Source organism: Podarcis erhardii (assembly GCF_964252035.2).
Source record: "Podarcis erhardii genome assembly, chromosome: 7".
NCBI classification, from domain to species: Eukaryota; Metazoa; Chordata; class Lepidosauria; order Squamata; family Lacertidae; genus Podarcis; species Podarcis erhardii.
Genome location: NC_138511.1, coordinates 13,824,163 through 13,842,293, shown reverse-complemented (window position 1 = coordinate 13,842,293; position 18,131 = coordinate 13,824,163). Strand labels below are relative to the sequence as shown.

Here is an 18,131-nt window from a genome sequence, read left to right as displayed (position 1 = left end):
AATCGTGGTGTTGGAAGGGACCCCAAGGATTGTCTAGTCCCGTGGTTCCCAACGTGGGGCACACGCCCCACAGGGGGGCAATTTGATTTTTAAGGGGGGCGATTTGAGAATGAGCTATTAACAGTTCATGGCCTTTTAGGCTTCCTCCATGTGAATAGGAGTTCACTTTTTGAATAATAAGAATTATATGTCACTAATAAGAATTATATGTCACTAATAAGAATTACAAGAATAATTATAAGAATAATAAGAATTATATGTCACTAATAAGAATTATATGTCACCTAGTTATATTAGGTGGGGCATGGCCAAAAAAAAGGTTGGGAACTGTCAGGGAACTGCCATCAGGGCCAGAGGGAGAGAGCGGGATCCAGAGGGATTCCAGAGAGCGTCCCGGGATGGGGAGAGGCAGCCCATCTTCTGGGGAAGGGAATCAGCGTAGCACCAGTGGAGAAGGGGGGCAGATGGGGGAATTGGCGAGGCAGTCCCATGACTCCTCGCCGGGGACCAGCGGGGAGAGTAAGGGTCCTCCGCTGCCCACACCCTCCTTGCGCAGAAGGCTTCCGCGCAGGGAGAGTAGGTGGAGACTAGGCGTCAAAGAGCTTCTTTGCTGGAAGAAGTTCAAGAAACGCCCACTGACGGATTCTGCCAGCGATTGAGACAGCCACGGGCGAGTGGCTGTCCGGACAGAAAAGGTTCACTCAGGCAACCCAGCCAGCTGTGGCGCCGGTTTACGCACGAGCAACCCCTAGAACCATTACAGGAACCAATGGTCTAGTCCAGCCCCCTGCAACGCAGGAATATGCAGCCGTCCCTCCCATACAGAGATCGAACCTGCAACCTTGGCATTATCGGCACCGCTTAAAGTTTTAAGTGTGTATATACGCTTATCGCATTTATAAATATTAAATTTATTGTTGTACATTGTTTTAAATGTTTGTTTTCCTTCTGGGACTGTACCCCCAAGTGCATTTTATAAGCTGGTCTCCGACCGTAATAAATTATCTATCTATCTATCTATCTATCTATCTATCTATCTATCTATCAGCACCGTGCTCTCTGTCCTCTTTCAGAAGAACACGAGGAACAGCCTGCTGGATGAGGCCAATGGCATCCTGTTCGCACAGGGGCCAACCTGATGTCCCCATGGAAAACCAGCAACCCAGACTGGAGCTCAAGAGCAACTCTCCCCCTTCTGTGGTTTCCAGCAACTGGTATTCTGAACCATGGCTGCCTCTGGCTGTGAGGGCAGAGCCCTTGTGGATAGAAGCCCCTTCCCTCCTTGATTTTGTCTCATCCTCTTCCAAAGCCAGCAAAGACCGTGGCCATGTGCCTATGTGCTGTGCGAAGGACTTTCTTTTGTTTTGATGCCACCACCATGCAAACAGACACAAGCACAGAGCCCCCGGAAAGGCTCTCATCCCTGCCCCTCAGCTCCCCCCTACAGTCCATGCAGTTAAGATTACCTTGTCCCCCAGGAAGGGGTCCGGCAGCTTCCAGTAGAAAGCGATTTCGGGAAGGAGAGAGAAGCCCTTGTAGAGTAACCAGTACTGAGACAGAAGAGGAAGATTCAGAGGAAAGTGAAGGGAACAGCTGACAGACGAGGCAAATCTCAAAGCACACAGCTCTACAACATACAGTGGTGCCCCGCAAGACGAATGCTTCGCAAGACGGAAAACCTGCTAGACGAAAGGGTTTTCCATTTTGGAGGCGCTTTGCAAAACGAATTTCCCTATGGGCTTGCTTCGCAAGACGAAAATGTCTTGCCAGTTCCTGCGGGGTTTTTCCCCTCCCCCCCCCCTTTTCCTAAGCCGTTAAGCCGCTTATCAGCTGATCCGCTGATAAGCCGCTTAACAGCTGATCGCTAAAAGCCGCTAAACCGCTAATAGCGCTAATCCGCTAAGCTGCCAATGGGCTTGCTTCGCAAGACGAAAAAACCACTATACGAAGAGCCTCACGGAAATGATTAATTTCGTCTTGCGAGGCACCACTGTATGCCACAGCCAGGCAGGCACCATAGCTCAGAGAAAGACAGAGAGACAGAACCACTACCCACTGCCCAGAATGTGCCCCAGACTCCAAGCCCATGGGGTGGGTGGGGTGCCACAACCACCCACTGACTTTATTACTCAGCCACCCACTCTCCCAAAGAGCTGTCGCAACAACGTTCTCCATCTGCCTGGTTCTCGCTGGCTGCTTTGGACCACAACTCCCATCAGCCCCGAGTTGTGAATTGCAAACACAGTGTCAGGCTTCTGGAACTTAGCTTCCTCCCCGCCCTTTGGCAGCAGATAGGCAGAACAAAACGAAAGAAGTCTCTTACCAGTTAGAAATTTTAATGATCACAGAGAGAGAACAAAGAATCCATTTCCTAAGAACGGTGGTGCTCCCAATCAAAGGTTTCACCCACTTCCTCCCTGGTCACCCACTTCACTTCCACAACTTGTAACCTGGTCTTGCAACCGCTGTGCTTTCTGCGCTGCCACCTTATCTGCTCTCCTTGACCTTGGGCTGAGCGGCTGGACGCTTTCCAGCGACATTGAGTCTGTTAACTCTCTTTCTCCCAGTTCTTCCTCTCCTAGCTGTTCCCCACCCAGTACTTCCCAGCTTCTGCCTTCTGAACTAGTCTCTCTGCAAACCACTGTTCCAAATCTATACTACTTCCATGTTCCTGGGAAGATTCAGGGTCCTGATCAGGGCAGGGGGAGGCTCCCACCATTCCTCCTCAGTGCAGCCCTCCTCAGCATGGTCCCCAGCACCCAGGTTGCTGGAGACAGGTGGGCTGCAACAAGGGCAAGATCTGAGGGGACGACGGGGGGTCGCCAACAAGCCAGCTTAGGGCGAGATGGAAGGGCTCCCCTGTCCCACAAACTCGTACGCCATCACAGAGCCAATTGAGGCCGCTAGGTTTCCAAGCAGCTGAATTGCAAGACAGGGTCACCATCTGGTAGCCCTGGAGGCAGAAGCCAGTTGAACTCATAAGGTGTCCTGGGGAACTAACCTCAAGGTTAGATGTGTTATACGTTAGGGCTGCCTTTGAGGACAGTTCGGAAACTTCAGCAAGTGCAGAATTCAGCGGCCAGGTTGCTCACCAAAGCAAGATGGTTTGAGCATATTACACAGATCCTGGTCGGAGTGCACTGGCTACCAATTAATTTCCTGGCCCAATTCAAAGTGCTATTTGACCTATAAAGCCTTAAACGGCTCAGGACCGCAATACCTCAAGGACTGCCTCTTTCCATATGAACCTACCTGGACCCTGAGATCATCTGAGGCCCTTCTTTGTCTGCCTCCTCCTTGAGAGGTCCAGAGGGTGGCAACATGAGAACGGGGCCTTCTCTGCAGTGGCTCCCCATCTGTGGAATGCCCTCCCCAGGGAAGTTTGCCTGGCGCCTTCACTATACACCTTTAGGCACCAGGCAAAACCGTTCCTTTTTAACCAGGCCTTTGCCTGACCTATACCCTTTCTGCTGGCTCTTTTTATTAGGGGGGGGGGGGTTCTATTGGGTTCTCATTTTTATTTTCATTTTAAGTATGTGATCCTTTATGTGAAACGCCCTGAGATCTTCAGGTATAGAATTGACAGGAAGGCAAATCTGCAAAATGCTCCTCCTTCCCATCAAAGAGGCAAAGGGAAGTTTTCCCTGCCAAATGTGAGCCCAGAATCGTAGATCTGGAAGGTTCCCCAAGGATCTTCCAGTCCAAACCCCCTGCCAATGCTTGCTTTGCACCTTCTAGATGAGCAATGCCAAAAGCAGAGTGAGGTCCAAGGCAAGAAGAAGAAAAGAGTAGCCAGCTTTGGCACCAACGGCCCCCCAAATTCCGCACAAACATTTTGGTTTTTTCGAAAATGCTTTCTAGAGGGTTGGGGGGGGCATGCGTTTTTCTGCCTCTGCTCTGGACAGCTGTGTGTTTGCTGTGTGGCAGAGCTCTCCCCTTCTCACACACCTCTCCATGCCAAAGCTCCATTCGCTGCCCACTCTACCCTGCTTGTGGGTACCTTTTTAGCCTCAGACAGCCTGAGGCGGGACTGGGAGGAAGAGAGCAGGTTGCTGGAGGAGTCTGAAGACCTTCCGCCGGGGATTCCTTGTCCCTGGGGCTTGAGGCCAAGAGAAGATGTTGAGTGAGAGAGGTAGAGGGAAGACAGGAAGGTAGTGGGGAGGAAAGGGAGGGTGGAAGGATAGGAGAAAGGAGGGCAGGAAGGATGGGAGGAGGAGGGAAAGGCAGACAGAAAGACAGAAAGCTGAAGGGAAAGATGGCAGGGTGGAGGGAAGGAGAGAGAAAAGGAAGGAGGGAAGAACAGAAGGAAAGATGGAAGCAGGCAGAAAAGGAAGGTTGTCTCCTTTTCCCACATAGGGCAGATAGTCAAAGCTGGGAGTAAATATGGGAGAAACATACGTTTAAAACGTTGTCTGTAAGAATAAAATTAAATTATTATAAATTAGTTTGGAGATGGTATCTAATAACCAGTCAGATTAAATTAAATAAACAAGGAATATTCGGTGTTATGTTGGAGGGGATGCCAGGAATCCAGGAATTATATTCACAGGTGGTGGGAGTGTAAATATTTTTTTGGCAAAGGGTGTTCAAGGAGATAACAGAAATCACTACGTTAAAGCTGACTGAGAGTCCAGAGGTAGCATTCTTACCAATTTACGATGGAGTGGAAGGTTTGCAGGCTATGAAGGACTTGCTCACAAATTTATTGACAGCTGTATGAATTATTATAGCTAGGAAGTGGAAGGGGCAAGCAGAATATAAAATGGAAGAACGGTATAAAGAGGTGTGGGATATAGCTATTAATGATAAATTGACATGTGCCATTAAGGTAAGATGGGGAATATGCAGGAGAAATGACTTTAAAGAGATACAGAGGGTGTTTGTAGAATTTGTACTGTCACCATCGCAAGAGGTGTTGAAATTTTGGGAGGTTGGCTAGTTACAATGGAACGATCTCAGGGGTGGGGTGCACATTTTTAGTCTTATTTATTTCTGATTATTACGTTGTGAAAGAAATGAATGAATGAATACATATTTTTTTTTAAAAAAAAGAAAGAATAGGAAGGTTGGGGAACACAAAAGGATGGAAGGAAGGGCAGAGGGAAGGAAGGACAAAATCCCTGGAAAAGGGAGTAAGACATAAGCTCTGAGCCCCTCTCCCCCACCCCGTGGTTTGGCTTCCAAACCCAATATGGCCCAGATGAGTATGATTTCAGCCAGTGCGCTGGCAGCAAGCAGGTGTGCCCCGGGACAGGGCCAAGCAGGGAGACCCAGGACTCCCCTATGAAGCCGAGGAAGGGCAGGGATATACCTGGGAGCCGGGAGCAGCAGCAAGAGAAGCGGGGAGCATAGGAGCCCTGGCCAAGGAGGCAAAGGAGCGAGGAGGGCCAAGGTGGGCTGCCTGGGCAGCTGAGGGGGTCCGCAGTCCTGCTGGAGGGGGTTTGGGGGCGCCCTCCTCCTTCTCCTTGGGAGGAGAGGGTGCCCTGCGGGAAGAGGCCTGCCAGCGGGACAGCATCTCCCAGATTTCAGCATCACGTCTCAACTGGGTTTCCTGCACCTGAAGGATGGAGGTGAGGGAGTCAGGGAAGGAAGAAAGAGGGGGGGGGGGAGAGAGAGGCAGACAGGCAGAGCAAAAGAGGACCTGCAGGCCCAGTACAGAGAGGTAAAGGACTACTGGACGGTTAAGTCCAGTCAAATTCGACTATGGGGTGCGGCACTCATCTCCGCTTTCAGGCCAAAGGAGCCGGTGTTTGTCCACAGACAGCTTTTCTGGGTCATGTGGCCAGCATGACCAAACCACTTCTGGCCCAACGGGACACCATGACAAGTGCCAGAGCGCACGGAAATGCCATTTACCTTCCCGCCGCAGTGGTACCTACAGTATTTATCTACTCACGCTGGTAGGCCTGAAAATGGCTGGGCGTCCTTGAAAAGGACAGAGCTCGGAATGGCTGCCCAACCCAGGACGAACGCCGCTATCCCCAGCTGGACAGATCCCCATGGAGCCGGCTTTCGCACACGTTACCTGGGTGGCTCGCCGGACCCGGCCGCCAGAGCTGGGGATCCTGCCAGCTGCCACGTCCTTCCTCAACTGCTCCTCTGTGAGGGATGTGGAGTTCTGCTGGGGTGGGACACGGGCGGTGGGCATGTTGAAAGCTGGCCGGCCTCTCGCCTGGCCATGCGAAGCTGACAGCCTCCCCACACCCGACTCCTTTGAACATTCACTGTTGCCCCTCATGCAGAGCCTCTCCTGTTTGAGGGCTCGGTATGGGGTGCCCATGCAGGGAAGGGAGGGAAAGGCAGACAGGAACACATTAGGAGGGCAAAGTGACCCCCCCCCAATTTGCACAAAGGGTGGGGGTCTGTTGATCTTAGGAGGCAGCACACCACAGAGTTGGGGGCATGCACTGACCCCAGCCATGCCACACCAGCAGACACTCAAAATCACAGGAGCTGTTAAAAGAGCTGTAGCTCATATGTGGTGGTCATGTAGGATGGCAAAGTCATTTTGGGAATTGATATACAGTATAATGAACTGGGGGGGGGGGATGTTTGTAAAAAAAAAAACCCCAGAAGCTTTTCTCTTAGGAATTACAGATACCAACATTCCAAAAGACCAGAAAAGACTGTTTATGTACGTGACAACAGCTGCAAGGATGCTACTAGCCCAAAGATGGAAGGAAGCAACAGTCCCGACTAGGGAAGAATGGCAAGCCGAATTGCTGGACTATGCTGAAATGTCAAAACCAGGGGTCAGCAAACTTTTCCAGCAGAGGCCGGTCCACTGTCCCTCAGACCTTGTGGGGGGGGGGCGGACTATATTTTGGGGGGGAAATATGAACAAATTCCTATGCCCCACAAATAACCCAGAGATGCATTTTAAATAGAAGAACGCATTCTACTCATGTAAAAACACACTGATTCCGGGATCGTCCACGAGCCGGATTTAGAAGGCGACTGGGCCGGATCCAGCCCCTGGGCCTTAGTTTGGCTACCAATGGTCAAAACTGACCGGGAGACTCAGGAATCAAGAAGATAAAAACTTTACAGAAGAACGGGGAAAATTTATAACTTACTTAGGAGACAATTGCAAACAAATAAAAACGTCAGCTGGACTTAAAAAATGACTTGTAAAGAAACGAAAGACACGGACAATTTAGAGAAATGAAAAATGTGGAGAATGTAATGATATGTAGTTTTAGAAAAAAATATTTTAAGGGGCGGGGGGGGGGAGAGTCACTAGCTTCAGAGAATCTCATGTGTGGATATGTTAAAAGTTCTTCTTTTTTCCACTATTTTAAATCTGTTTGTGTAAAAACTGATAAAAATATTTGGAAAAAGAAAAAAAAGACCAGAGAGCTGTTGCCAGTCACTGTCAACAGCATTGAGCTGTTGTTATTGCTGCGATTACTTTGATTCATGACCCGCCCTTCATCCTAAGGTTCCTCAGGGCAGGTTACAGCAATTTAAAATGCAAGATTAAAAAGGGTTTAAAAGAAATGGCCATCTCAATATAGGATGGGTCCTAAAAACGTTTTTAAAAGCTAGGTAGCCCAGGGAAGACTGGCTCTGTAAAAGGCTGAGCAATCTCCTTTGCTTCTGAACAAAGCATGGCAGCCACTTTGGAACAGATGCCAGGCAGAGAACATAAGAAGGGCCTATTTTTATCTGTCCTAAATCTTCCAACATTCAGCTTCCTCAATGCCATGCATAATAACTTCACACAGTTCTATCACGTCACCTCTCAACTTGCCTTTCCTCTGAACTGAAAAGCCCCAAACGCTGCAAACCACCTTTCTTCTTAGCGAGTCGTCCTCTCGGGGCCTCCTGCCTTCGACAACCAGGCCTCCCCGTACCCCGGTTTAGAAGCACACAATACAATAGCATGCCCCAGAACCCGACAAGTCCATGCTCCGTTACGGGCATCTCTGCCCGCGTACCTTGTGGGCACGGCGCATCCGGGCAAAGTAGGTTTCCTTCTGCCCGACAGTCTGGGCAGGAAAGAAAGAATGAGAGAAACAAAAAGAGACAGACAGAGAGAAGGTAAAGGTGGAGAGTTCATAGCCCATGCCAGACCCCTAAATACATTCAGCCCCATCATTGTGCCCCTCCTGGGAACAAGACTCTTCCTCCTGTCCAGCTTGCCCCCCCCCCCCCATTATTCTAGCCAGCTCTGAAGTGGCGCAGGAAAGAAGGCTCTGAGCAGATTTGGGGGCTGGATAAAATATTTTCCCTCAACCAGAAGGACTCTCTCATTGAACCTTGCCCCCTCCAAGTTCAAAGTGTCGTCCTCTCACAAAATAAAGCACGCGTTTGTGCAACTCATGCATAAGCCTGTGGAACTCCCTGCCACAGGAAATTGCGACGGTCGCTAATTCAAGACGGGTTTGGGGGGCAGGCGATGCGCTTATAGACAAATACACAACAAATGGCAAGCCTTGCCGGCGGCTTGCGAGCTGTCAAAACTAGGGATGCCCACCCCACTCCTCACAATCATATAATTCTAGAGTTGGAAGGGACCCCTGAGGGTCATTGAGTCCACCCCCTGCAATGCATATTCGAAGGCAAGATTGTCAGAGGGTAAAGCAACAAAGGAGGTCTGCCTCTAGAATCCTAACCACCTACAATCTTGGGTGTTGCTTCGTGGTTTCTCTCTCCTCCTCCCAGCCATTTCAAGAGGTTCAGAGGGTGGCAACACGAGAACAGGCCTTCTCTGCTTTTATTTTTATTTTATATACTCTGATGCTTTTACGTGAACCACCCTGAGACCTTTGGGTATAGGCGGTATGTAAATTCAATAACAACCATCTCCCAAGAAGGAAGCCTCACGTTCCTGCTGTCCATCAGGAGTGCCCTGATAACAGTCCCCACCCACTTCCAGCCCCGTGGAACAGCTTACTTTGGGGGAAGGTTGGCACGGGTGGGGGGAGCTCTGGGGGCACCCAGGATCCACCCAGTCTTGTGCCACCTTCTGCTGGCAAGGGGCTGCATCATCACAGCCTAGGACCCTCGTACCTACGGGACCGCCTCTCCCGGTATACCCCACGGAGAGCCTCAAGGTCCATAAATAGCAACACCCTAGAGGTCCTGGGCCCTAAGGAAGTTAGACTAGCCTCAACCAGAGCCAGGGCCTTCTCAACACTGGCTCCGGTCTGGTGGAACGCTCTGCCTCATGAGACCAGGGCCCTGCAGGATCTGATTTCTTTCCGCAGGGCCCATAAGACAGAGTTGTTCCGCCTGGCCTTTGGCTTGGAGCCAATTTGATTCCCTCCCCCTCTTTCTTTTTTCTTTTTCCTTTCTCCTCCTGTGATGAGGCTGCATTTTAATATTTTTATGTTTCAATATTTTAATTGCTGTATTCTAATCTTGTTTTTAAGTTGTATTCCTTCAACTTGTTTTTATTATTGCTTGTTAGCCGCCCTGAGCCCGGCCTTGGCTGGGGAGGGCGGGGTATAAATAAAAATAAATAAATAAATAAATAAATAAATAAATAAATAAATATAAATAAAAATAAAAATAAAAATAAAAATAAAAATAAAAATAAAAATAAAAATAAAAATAAAAATAAAAATATTATCTAGACCTCCTCACATGCTGACTGTAAGAGGACATCCACAGGGGAACCCCTGAGTCTATTTGTGTGGTTTTCTGCTAGAAAAACCCTGGGAATGGGGAAATAACAACAACAACAACAACAACAACAACAACAACAACAACAGAGGAAGGGGTGGAATTCCTCCTTTCTTTTCCACCAAAATCACCACCACCACATTTGTGTCCCACCTGCCTTCCAAAGAGCTACACTGTTCTCATTTAATCCTCACAAGAACCCTGCGAGGCAAGCTAGGCTGACCGTGGCAGCGAGTGGCCCAAAGACACTCCCGCGAGCTTCGGGCACCAGAAGAGTGAGGCTTCTTTCTTGGGAGATGGCTGGGAGGAGGAGAGAGAAACTGTGAAGAAGCACCCAGGACGATTTGCACCCTAGTCGCCCAGGTCCTAGTCTGGCACCCAATGTGCACTCTGAACTGTACGCCCTCCTTGCTTGAAAACAGGCCGTTGTGCCGTGGCAGAACACTTGCCTTGCATGTAGAAGGCCCCGGGTTCAACCCACGCTGGCAGCATCTTAGGTATGGCTGGGGGAGACCTCTACCTGGAGTCCTGGAGAGCCACTGCTGCCAATCAGTGTAGACAATACTGAGCTAGATGGACCCAATGGTCCGACTGAATCCACATCGGCCTCGTAGCATCCTTCCTTTCTCATTTGTCTCCTTTTTTAAGTTGGTACCCATGGACTTACCTTCAAAGCCAAGGTTCTGATCTCACCTCTCTCTGGAAACAACCTATGAATTTCCATCCCGCCCCCCCCACCCCCCAAATCAGTGCCTTGGACATAGCTGTCAACCTTCCCTTTTTTGGCGGGAAATTCCCTTAATTCCCGCTGCTATCTTGGATTGTTAGATATCCCGTACAGTGGTGCCTCGCAAGACGAAATTAATCCGTTCCGCGAGTCTCTTCGTCTAGCGGTTTTTTCGTCTTGCGAAGCAAGCCCATTGATGGATTAGCGGATTAGCGCTATTAGCACTATTAGCAGCTTTTAGCGGCTTATCGGATAAGCAGCTTAGAAAAAAGGGGGGGAAGGAAAAAAACCCCGCAGGAACTCGCAAGACATTTTCGTCTTGCAAAGCAAGCCCATAGGAAATTCGTTTTGCGAAGCACCTCCAAAACAGAAAACCCTTTCGTCTAGCGGGTTTTCCGTCTTGCGAGGCATTTGTCTTGCGGGGCACCACTGTAGACTGTCCCCGGGACAGGTGAGGCTGCTGATCCCTTATTTTCAAATCTGCAAGTTGACAGCTATGGCCTTGGTTCACAACGGACCATGAGGAACACAATTGTCTGTCCGGGAAGGATGACCAGACGCCACAGGGATGGGCTCAAGAACTGCAAGCGCCACTCCCTGCATCCCACAGAGCAGGGCTCTCACCTTGTCGCCCAGGTAGGTCTCCGGCAACTGCCAGTGGTAGGTTTCCTCCCCCAGCTGCCCAAAGCGGGCATAGGAAAGCTGTGGACCCTCAGGGGACATCTCCACCGTGAAGCCGGTCTCGATCCGGGTGGTGTGTTGGCGGTTGACCAGTGAGAATCCCTGGAAGTTTCTGGGAAGGAAAGGCGTGGTGATCTGCAGGGAAAGAGCAGAAATGGCACACATATAATAATGATAATAATGATAATAATGATAATAATGATAATAATGATAATAATGATAATAATGATAATAATGATAATAATGATAATAATGATAATAATTTATTGTTTCTACCCTGCCCATCTGGCTGGGCTTCCCCAGCCACTCTGGGCAGCTTCCAACAAAATATTAAAATACTGTAATACGTCAAATATTTAAAAAATTCCCTAAACAGGGCTGCCTGGGGTCAAGTTCACTGCGTGTACAAAGGAAAATGTTATGAAATAGATGTCTAGATGTAAAATTAGCAAAGATCTACCACAAGAGTGATAACCTATGTTGGAAATGTAAAGAAAAAGAAGGTACTTTTTACCATATGTAGTGAACTTGTCCCAAGGTGAAAGACCTCTGGAAAAGATTTATAATGAATTGAAAAAAATGTTGAAATATACATTTATTAAGAAACCAGAAGCTTTCCTACTTGGAATAACAGGTTTGGAATTGCAAAAGAAAGATGTCAGATTGTTTTTGTATGCCACAACTGCAGCTAGAATTTTGTTGACCAAAAATTGGAAATTACAAGAAGTACCAACAGTGGAGAAATAGTTGATGAAGGTGATGGACTTTTGGGAGCTAGCCGACCTGACCGGAAGAGTCCGCGACCAGAAGGAAGAGGTGTACCAAGAGGAATGGAAGAAATTTAAAGACTACAATGGTGCCCCGCAAGACGAATGCCTCGCAAGATGAAAAACTCGCTAGACAAAAGAGTTTTCCGTTTTTGAGGTGCTTCGCAAAACGAATTTCCTATGGGCTTGCTTCGCATGACGAAAACGTCTTGCGAGTTCTTGCGAGTTTTTTTTCCTCCCCCCCCCCTTTTCTAAGCCGCTTATCCGCTAAGCCGCTAGAAGCCGCTAAGCCGCTAATAGCGCTAATCCGCTAATGGGCTTGCTTCGCAAGACGAAAAAACCGCAAGACGAAGAGACTCGCGGAATGAATTAATTTCGTCTTGCGAGGCACCACTGTATTTAGCTAAATATGTTAAGATAACTTAAATAGAATTACTTGTGAGTATCAGGTTGGCCTAGGATTTAAATAAGTGATGTTGTAGAATATAATGGTAAAAAAAAAATGAAAAGAAAGAAAGATGTTAATTGACCAAGCAAATTTTATGTGAAAATAGTTTTGGAAAACTGCTACAATGATTTATATAGAAACTCAGCCAGGGGGACTTGAGGAAGTCATCCAGCGTTGTTAACAAAAGTGGAATTGTTACAGGTAGGATAAATTTTTGTTTGTTTGTTTTTTGATGTTTTCTTTCTATTTGTTTGTTATAAAGTTGGAAAATTAATTTAAAAATTTGAAAGAAAAGAAAGGGCTGCTTTCAGGCTGCTCATTCCTCCTCCTCCGCCAACGACAGCTTCTGCCGCTCACAAGTCATCCGCACTGCACTGGAGAACAGGCAAGTGGGACCCTCACTCGAGTATAAGCCGAGAAGGCTTTTTCAGCATAAAAAATGTGGTGAAAAAGTCAGCTTATACTCGAGTATATACGGTAGATGAATAAATGAGCAAATTAAGTTAATTTGGATATGTAGAAAATATTAAAAATAAATTTAAGGAACTGCAGAAAGAGGGGGAAGGAAGTCAAGTTTGGAAATGTTAAAAGGATTGTAAAATTAGTGAAATGTGTAAAATTGAAAATATACATAAAATATTTAAAAAACCAAAAAAAAATCATTAAAGCATTTACTTTTTAAAAGAAATCAACAGTAAGACAAAATCAAGATGAAAACACCAGTCAACAAATGAAACTGATCTGTAAAAAATGTTACTTGGAAAAAAAGAGAGAGACATTGCACCCACTTTGGTATACCACGAAAATCTTTTTTAAAATACATTTTTTTAAAAAAAGCCTGTCAACATTCTGCTTATCCAGATAGGCTTCACCTACACAAAAACACATTTAGCAAGCTTAGAAAAGAGAAGAGTGAAGGTCAATAGACATGGAGTTCCAAAGTGTGCCTTGCTAAAAGATTGCCTTCTTACAATTGTGGAAAGAGTATTATGTGGCACCGGTAACAGTGCGTGTGAAACATAAAAAGGTAAAGGTACCACTGCCTGTACGGGCCAGTCGTGACCAACTCTGGGGTTGCGCGCCCATCTCACTTAAGAGGCCGGGGGCCAGCGCTGTCCGAAGACACTTCCGGGTCACATGGCCAGCATGATGAAGCTGCTCTGGCGAGCCTGCACCAGCGCCGCACACGGAAACACCGTTTACCTTCCCGCTATAAAGCGGTACCTATTTATCTACTTGCACTTAAGGGTGCTTTCAAACTGCTAGGTGGGCAGGAGCTGGGACCGAACGACGGGAGCTCACCCCGCCGCGGGGATTCGAACCGCCAACCATGCGATCGGCAAGTCCTAGGCACTGAGGTTTTACCCACAGCGCCACCCGTGTCCCGTGTGAAACATAGTTTGGTACATTTCCCAAGACCAGCAGGACGGAGATGCTGTGCTGCTCTTACCAGGTCCCGGTGGTAGGAGGAACTGGTGCATTGCTGGGTGACGCCCATGCAGAAACAGGGCAAACAGCCTTCCTTGTTCTCCGTGCTCAGGTGGAAGTGGTGCGGCCGACAGCTGCTGCAGGAGGGCCCCTCCGTGTGTGCCTACAAAGGGAATGGAGAAAAGCTGTAGCACAGATGATGGGCAGGCAGTGGGCGCAGAAAGGAGGAGGGTCTAGTGGGGAAGGAAAGGGCAGCTGGTAAAGGCGAGTGGAAACAGAATGTGCTGTTTCTCAACAGATTGAGGTTGAATCCTGACAAGACAGGAGTACTCTTTTGGGGGGACAGGAGTTGGGCGTGTGTGGAGGACTCCCTGGTCCTGAATGGGGTAACTGTGCCCCTGAAGGACCACAAAATTTGAAGGAAAAAAAATTAATAAAAAAGGAAAGAAATGGGTTTCTGAGCTGGGGAGGGAATGCACACCGATGGGTGCTTCCCCCCCAGTGCTGCCCCTCCTGCCTTACCTTACACTGGCACTGCCCGCTGGCATCGCAATGGCTGCTGATGCTTCCATGTGGATCGCAGTGGCATCGGGTGCCATGATCTGTAGCTGGGGGGGAGAAGTGGAAGGGAACTGCTGAGGACAGTGGGTACTTGGCAGGTAAAAGAGTGAGACTATTTCCCCTTCCACCCGCCCCAAGGCTTTGATTCCGCCTTCGCCAGACCAGATATTTTGAGCTACAACACTTTTCAGCCTCCCGGCTTGGGAGTTGGAAATCCAAAACACTGGAGGCTGCGACAATCAAATCCTCCAGGGAGGCTTTTCATGGGATGCCAGAAACGATCGAAGTTCGCTTGGCTGCGGAAACCTGGTTTCTCTGTTGGCTGACGGCTCCCTTTGCCCCAGAAACTGGACTCACCTGTGCATGGTTGCCCCCGGCTGGGGTTGCCCACGTAGCCTGGCGCACACCTGGCCCAAGAGAAGAGGGATGAGTTAAGGGGATGAAAGGAGCAGAGGCCAAAGTCTGAGGATCTGCTTCAGCCCATCGTCCCCCCCACCTTCTAGGCTCGGAAGTGCCCAAGTTCACCTCCCCGGCTGCCGGGAGCAAGAGAGTATGTTCTCCTCCCCCCCTTTTTTTTAAAATAATTTTTATTTGCACGTTGAGAGTTACACATAATGAGACACAATATTCTGTTATAAAGAAAAAAAGAAAAAAGAAAAGGAAAAAAGAGAAAGAGAATAGGAAGAACGTTAAACAACATATCTTGTCAAAAACATACAGTAATTTAAGAAATACAAACTGTGGATGCCATTGTTATAAACACATCTTTCCAGTATGGATTTCTTTTCTCTTCACCTTACATTTTTCTCCTCGCAACTCTCACTTTCTTATCTATACCTAGTCTCTGATTTTATGCCCATGATTTATTTAATTACTTTCTTCTGCCTCTATGCGTTTACTAATCTCTGATATTTTAAGATTTGTGCTTCCATTTTTGCTCGGCGGAGAACCTCTATACAGATGTTATTGGCCCAGAAATGGAAAGAAGATAAAGTTGCTACCAGAGAAGAATGGCAGATCAAGTTGATGGATTATGCCGAGACGGCCAAAATGACCAGAAGAATCAGAAATCAGGAAGGCCAAAAATGTAATAAGGAAGGGGAAAATTTTATAACTTATCTTAAAGACCATTGTAAAAGGTTAAAATCATTAGTAGGATTGGAGTATCACTTCTAGCTTAATAGTGAATTTTGGACACAGTGGAGAGGTAAAAGATTTGGATTATCATAATAGATGGAGGAGGAAATGATTAACAGTAGAACCCACAAAGAGGAGAAGTCCTAAGAGATTCCTTGGGATCTTGTTTTTGTGATTTATGTTTGATATATGTCTGTAAAATTTCAATTTTAAAAACCAAATAAACAAATTTATAATAATCATTTTAAAAAAGTTTTAAGCAACGGACTGTTGGCATAACAACTTCTCTGAAAGTCAGAAGCGAGGCTGCCAGCCACATCTCTGCTGGATCTCGGGGCAACGCCCCACCCACATTTAATCCTCACAGCAACCCTGCGAGTTTAGGATGAGAAAGAGAAGCAGCTCGTGGTTATGCAGTGAGAGCTCCCTGGTGGGAGGAGGGTCTCCCCCACCCTGGCCCAGTAGTTCCCTGTCTACTGAGAACCAGCTGGATTTTCGAAAGGAAGAAGGCACCCGCCATCCAATCACACCAGGAGAGGGCAATTTCTCCCCCCCCCCCACAGCCTGAGGGCTCATTCTTACACCCCTCCCTGGCAGAGTCATCATGGCCATCCTACCTTTCGCACTGGCGCCCGATGTAGCCCGGGGCGCAGGAGTCGCAAGTGGGCTGCCCGTCTGTGTCCACAAAGCAGGTCTTGGCGGGCCTGGGAGAAGAGAAGGGCGGCAAGTTAGCAGCCGAGAGAAACCACCCCTCGCTCAAAAGGGGGGAGGAGGACAGCAGAACGGCTGGCAGGCGGTACCTACTGGCTAGCAGAATAGGGTCCGTAGCACGGGCACGGTTGGCAGTCTCTGGGGGTCCCACGCCTGGCATCGCCAAAGAAACCTGGCTGGCAGCGCTCACACCGTTTTCCTTCTGTGTTGTGCTGGCAGGCCTGTGGATAATAATAATAATAATAATAATAATAATAATAATAATAATAATACAGTGGTACCTCTGGCTGCGAATGGGATCCGTTCCGGAGCCCCGTTCGCATCCTGAAGCAAAAGCAACACGCATCTGCGGGTTGCGATTCGCCACTTCCGTGCATGCGCATGATGTCATTTTGAGCGTCTGCGCATGCGCGAGCCACAAAACCCGTTACTTCCGTTACTTCCAGGTCACCACGGAGTGTAACCTGAAAATGCTCAACCCGAAGCTACTTCAACACGAGGTATGACTGTAATAAATACAGTGGTACCTTGGGTTACAGACACTTCAGGTTACAGATGCTTCGGGTTACAGACTCCGCTAACCCAGAAATAGTACCTCGGGTTAAGAACTTTGCTTCAGGAGGAGAATAGAAATTGTGCGGCGGCAGCGGGAGGCCCCATTAGCTAAAGTGGTACCTCAGGTTAAGAACAGTTTCAGGTTAAGAACGGACCTCCGGAACGAATTAAGCCTTTAACCCGAGGTACCAATGTAAAATAAAATTGATGATGTTAATTTATTTATACCCCTCCCATCTGGCTGGGTTTCCCCAACCACCTTTACCACCTCACCCAAGGCCTCCCCAAACCACCCTGCTACTACAAACTTGACCACAAACTTGACATGATCCAACAGTGTGACGCGGCAGCTAAAAAAGCCAATGCAATTCTGGGCTGTGTCAATAGGAGTATAGCATCTAGATCAAGGGAAGTAATAGTGCCACTGTATTCTGCTCTGGTCAGACCTCACCTGGAGTACTGTGTCCAGTTCTGGGCACCACAGTTCAAGAAGGACACTGACAAACTGGAACGTGTCCAGAGGAGGGCAACCAAAATGGTCAAAGGCCTGGAAACGATGCCTTATGAGGAACGGCTAAGGGAGCTGGGCATGTTTAGCCTGGAGAAGAGGAGGTTAAGGGGTGATATGATAGCCATGTGCAAATATATAAAAGGATGTCACATAGAGGAGGGAGAAAGGTTGTTTTCTGCTGCTCCGGAGAAGCGGACACGGAGCAATGGTTCCAAACTACAAGAAAGAAGATTCCACCTAAACATTAGGAAGAACTTCCTGACAGTAAGAGCTGTTTGACAGTGGAATTTGCTGCCAAGGTGTGTGGTGGAGTCTCCTTCTTTGGAGGTCTTTAAGCAGAGGCTTGACAACCATATGTCAGGAGTGCTCTGATGGTGTTTCCTGCTTGGCAGGGGGTTGGACTCGATGGCCCTTGTGGTCTCTTCCAACTATGATTCTATGATTCTACAGGAGCCCACACAGGTGTGGCCAGTGAGGAGCTGCTCCCCTCCACACCAACCTGCCCCAGGAAGTCTTACCTGGCAGTCTCCGGTCTCGGCGTCACACTCGGCGGTGTGCTGGTTGCAGTCACAGCGTTCGCAGGTCCCCAGGTAGAGACCACTGGTGGTGCGTGTGTAGCCGACGTCACAATCCTGGGAGAGAGAGGGGGGGCAGGGCTCGGCTCAGTAATAGGGTGTGGCGTAGGAATCAGGCCCCAACCCCACTGTGCCAGGTGACTTGAGAACCCTGAGGGTCTGCTCCCGAGGGTCTACTCGCCTGGCAGGAGGGACCGCGATATCCCGGCGGGCAAGTGCAGTCCTCGACTTCCAGGGCTGGGCTCAGTCCCGTGGTGTGTGGCACTGCCACGTCCATGTGGATGCCAGAGATCCTGCAAGGAGGAAGAGGCCACAGTGAGCGAAAAGGCTCTGCCCCGTGTTATTCTTTGAAAGAGAACGACATGAAAATGATTCACAGATGGTATTTAACTCTGAGTAG

General features: G+C 48.5%; 1 protein-coding gene across 15 annotated transcripts in view; it reads right to left on the bottom strand.

The window, feature by feature from the left end:
• The window catches only part of HSPG2 (heparan sulfate proteoglycan 2), a 216,933-nt gene that overhangs the window by 86,972 nt on the left and 111,830 nt on the right, over window positions 1–18,131 (bottom strand). For 9 of the 15 annotated variants that reach the window (XM_081870613.1, XM_081870623.1, XM_081870621.1 and 6 more), the window contains 13 exons: window positions 17,913–18,024; window positions 17,675–17,788; window positions 16,184–16,311; window positions 15,997–16,083; window positions 14,600–14,649; window positions 14,204–14,289; window positions 13,704–13,844; window positions 10,982–11,173; window positions 7,941–7,991; window positions 6,026–6,121; window positions 5,312–5,557; window positions 4,001–4,099; window positions 1,467–1,550 (listed from right to left, as the gene is read on the bottom strand). In XM_081870613.1, coding sequence (XP_081726739.1) covers window positions 1,467–1,550; window positions 4,001–4,099; window positions 5,312–5,557; window positions 6,026–6,121; window positions 7,941–7,991; window positions 10,982–11,173; window positions 13,704–13,844; window positions 14,204–14,289; window positions 14,600–14,649; window positions 15,997–16,083; window positions 16,184–16,311; window positions 17,675–17,788; window positions 17,913–18,024 — 1,486 coding nt within the window. The remainder of the gene's footprint in view (window positions 1–1,466; window positions 1,551–4,000; window positions 4,100–5,311; window positions 5,558–6,025; window positions 6,122–7,940; window positions 7,992–10,981; window positions 11,174–13,703; window positions 13,845–14,203; window positions 14,290–14,599; window positions 14,650–15,996; window positions 16,084–16,183; window positions 16,312–17,674; window positions 17,789–17,912; window positions 18,025–18,131) is intronic. The other 6 variants (XM_081870614.1, XM_081870615.1, XM_081870616.1 and 3 more) reach the window with 2 other exon arrangements.